The sequence below is a fragment of the Tigriopus californicus genome, chromosome 6, assembly GCF_007210705.1.
Source record: "Tigriopus californicus strain San Diego chromosome 6, Tcal_SD_v2.1, whole genome shotgun sequence".
Taxonomy (NCBI): domain Eukaryota; kingdom Metazoa; phylum Arthropoda; class Copepoda; order Harpacticoida; family Harpacticidae; genus Tigriopus; species Tigriopus californicus.
Genome location: NC_081445.1, coordinates 8756376 through 8759829, shown reverse-complemented (window position 1 = coordinate 8759829; position 3454 = coordinate 8756376). Strand labels below are relative to the sequence as shown.

At 37.2% G+C, this 3454-nt stretch overlaps 1 protein-coding gene across 1 annotated transcript in view; it reads right to left on the bottom strand.

The window, feature by feature from the left end:
- The window catches only part of LOC131882572 (uncharacterized), a 6076-nt gene extending 2622 nt beyond the window's left edge, over positions 1 to 3454 (bottom strand). Inside the window, exons 1-3 of the mRNA XM_059229762.1 lie at positions 3311 to 3454; positions 2943 to 3242; positions 2102 to 2514 (exon numbers count right to left, since the gene is read on the bottom strand). Of these exons, the coding sequence (XP_059085745.1) occupies positions 2102 to 2514; positions 2943 to 3242; positions 3311 to 3329 (732 nt within the window). The 5' untranslated portion in view covers positions 3330 to 3454. The remainder of the gene's footprint in view (positions 1 to 2101; positions 2515 to 2942; positions 3243 to 3310) is intronic.

Below are 3454 nucleotides of genomic sequence, written 5' to 3'. Positions count from 1 at the left end.
GATCAAGATGTTTCTGGACCAATTTTCTACAAATAATATTATTAACAAAAAAGTATTAACTCGTTGTGTTTAGAGCAAATTCTTGCCATTTCATGAAATCACAATTAGCACTTTTTAGTTGTATTTTAAGACATGTTAAAAGTCATTTTAAAAATATTTACATGGTTGGTTTGATGTATAACAATTAATGGTTAAGAAAATGATATCAGTCATACATTTTGTTCAATACTTTGGCCAATAATTGACATTGAAAAATTTCAGCGGCAAAAGCTTAGGCCTTACTTGTCGGGAAAGGTTTGGTGATCACAAAAAACTGGCGTTTCCTTGCTCTGGTGTTCTTGCCTAAACCTGCCAACGCTACCAAATGACATTTCAGGGCTTAAATCATCACTTTCAAATCCGCCCTATCGATTACAGTCGACATTAGTAAGAATGTGCAAAAGTTCAGATTTTTTTGCATGATTGGTTATTTTGCAGTTTTTTGGCATGTTTGACGTGCTTCATCATATTTGCACTTTTATTTGAATAATCAGCAACTCTTGACTAAAAATAAATTGATTTTTTATTCAGTCATCAAAGTCCCTCTCCTTTCACAGGGTACTGTGAATCACCTGCCCCTAAGAGCCCATCAAGGAGTTGTGGGAGTCTGGTGTGTAGTCTTGTAAAAGGGATAGCGATATTCGACATTGGCCTGTCAAGCCAGCTCTCTCAAGAATTTCCTTATATATTTATCTATGTTTCACGGAATCTAGTTCCCACGATTCTTTTTCTCTTATTTCTTTGGATTTGTTCATTCATACATTTGCCTTCACAGCTTCTGGGAAAAATTGACAAAACATCCGTCTCTTTTGATCAAACTGCAGAAAATAGCATTTTGGCAAAGCAATGGTCCTCATACCCATCTCTTATTAATGATCTTGATGCCAATGTGGGGCATTCTTCTGAGACTGTGCAGATAAATTGGCAACAATCCTTTTCATTCTCCTCTCATTACGGACAAACAAACAGAAATAAAAAGAATACGCTCTTACATGCTTGACTTTGATAATGTATTTTTCGCTGGACAACTTATCGCTGATCTATTCTAACAACATAATTACACCAACAACCGTTTTGAGAGGCCTATAAGGGTGTAGTTATAAACACATCAAAAAAAATATGTAAAGTAGAAGCATACCAGCGACGTTTCATCAGCATCTTTTTCCATGAGATTGTGCTAAAAATCTAATTGTGAGTTTAGAAATAGTGATGTTTTTAATATCATTCACCAAAAAATTGTGAAAGTGGACTTTTCCTAGTACTATTTTGTTGGAAATGATGATTCCGAAAGTTTTGGAGCGTTATCAATCGCACAGTATAAAATATCCAGTAAAATGATTATTTATATGTCACAATTCCTCGGAATGGATGTAAACAGCTTCCAGAAGAGTTTATGGCCTATTCATTTTGTCAAAGTACTTTGGCAATAAATTGTTCGTTTAATAAACTCTTGACAAAGTCTGGCGTCTTAGAGCCTATTCTCTCGTTTCTAAGTTTGTTTGTCCGCACCTAGACGAAGCAGAGTGCGCTTCCCCGGCTTAATGGAAAGGACAATTCTACAACCCCCCCAAATTGTCAGAAATGGCGTTGACAAGGTTCTATGAGGCATAGATCAACATATTATAAAGTAGTAAGCCAGAGATTGAAAGTCAATATCAAGCTTTGGTCATTGTTTGACCTGTGTTCCCATGCTTAGTCGTTTGTACCCCTTGTATTTGAACAAGCAGGAGCAATTTTTTTTGCGGACTTCCTTACCGCTACCGGATCGGTATCCCAGCAGTTTTAAAAAGTTTTTTTGCATTTTTTTGCATTATTGGCGATTTCTAATGCACTTTTGCTTGCATAATTAGCCTCATCAATATGCACTTTTTGCTCATCCTTAGTTATTAGCAATTTGATTGTACTTTTGGTTTTTCAAAATACTCGTATAATTGTGATCAATAGAATTTCGTTGAGAATATTGGCCGATCCACCCACGTCATTTTACTTTTGACTACTCATGGATTGGTCAAAGTCTGTAGCAAGCTTTACCTTAGAGATTCAGAGATTCACATAAATTCACCTTGAGATAAAGTTGCAAGTCTGTTTGGTTCATTTCGATTTGTTGCCTCAAGACGTCCCCCGAGGAGCTTCGCCGTCTCCTCAGAATGAAGTTGCTCAATTCAAAATCCCCGCCTATTTTCTCCAACACCTCCAGTGTTGGCCAGTTTCCCAATCCGAATTTTAACCAATTATGTTCCTTCTTCAGGACAATGGGTGAATATGAATGATAGAGATAGGCCAGACCGTCGCAAACCAGCTCAGATGAGTTGATGGAATAGGCATATCCCACAATTTCAACGGCGTGAATGGCTGATATACCCAAAATCAGGGCGGGAAACTCAGATCGGAGGAACTCATCCAAATTGTCGTCGTACTTATTGGCTAGGATGACGTGGTAATGTTTTCTGATTTTATAGTAGCCACCTCTTCTTCCTGCAATTGGGCATCAAAATCATTCAAGGCAGTTTTGCGATATCGAATTTACAAGACCATTATTAAGGCACATTTTTAGAAGCAATACGTACATTTTGTGCAAAATTTGGGATGAAAAAAGCAATGGCAAAAATTTGAATTGACTTTGAAATAACCAAGATAATTTACTTTTTATAAAGCTTATTAGCTTTTAGAATTTGCCATGGGTTTGGTATGGACAAATAGAACAAGGTTTTCAGAGAGGCAATGCTATCAGTGCATCTCCAGACATCTTTTTGAAAGCGTATATTTGAAATTTTGAATTTACTTAAATATTACCAAAAATAATTCTAATAGATTCTGATGTGAGTTTCAAACCAAGTACTGTAGGCTTAGGCCTCAGCACATGGCTTAGCTTTCTACAATTAATACCAACAAAATGAGCAAACCTTGGAGTTCTTTCAACGTGACTTCCTGAAAGTTGAGTCCCAGATCCTGTTTTTGTCTGGTCGGTCCATGCAAGGGTTCCAATTGGCAGATGTAGTGTTCCACAAACGATTGGAACTTTTCCTTGGACCCCCCTATGTGGTAAAGAGCGATGCAATTCTGAACCAAGCAATTAGAAAAGTACCCATTGTACTCAATATAGAAGTTATCGAAAGTGTGTGTGTACAATGATTCCAACAGCTCCAGACGGGTTATGGGAAGGTCCTTCACTGAGAACCGCCTTATGGCACGGCAAGGTCGTGCTGTGAAGAAATGGATATTTTAAGGATTAAATACTTTTTTTCTTAAGTTGAGGAGAACCATTCGTTACCTTTATATTTGACGGACATTGTGGCACAGCTGATATTGATTTTAACCAATGGAGATATATTAGGTGCATGATTATACCTGACACGAATGAGTAAGGGAATACCTTCTTCATGAAATATGCATTAATTTGAAGCGGTGACGTCAA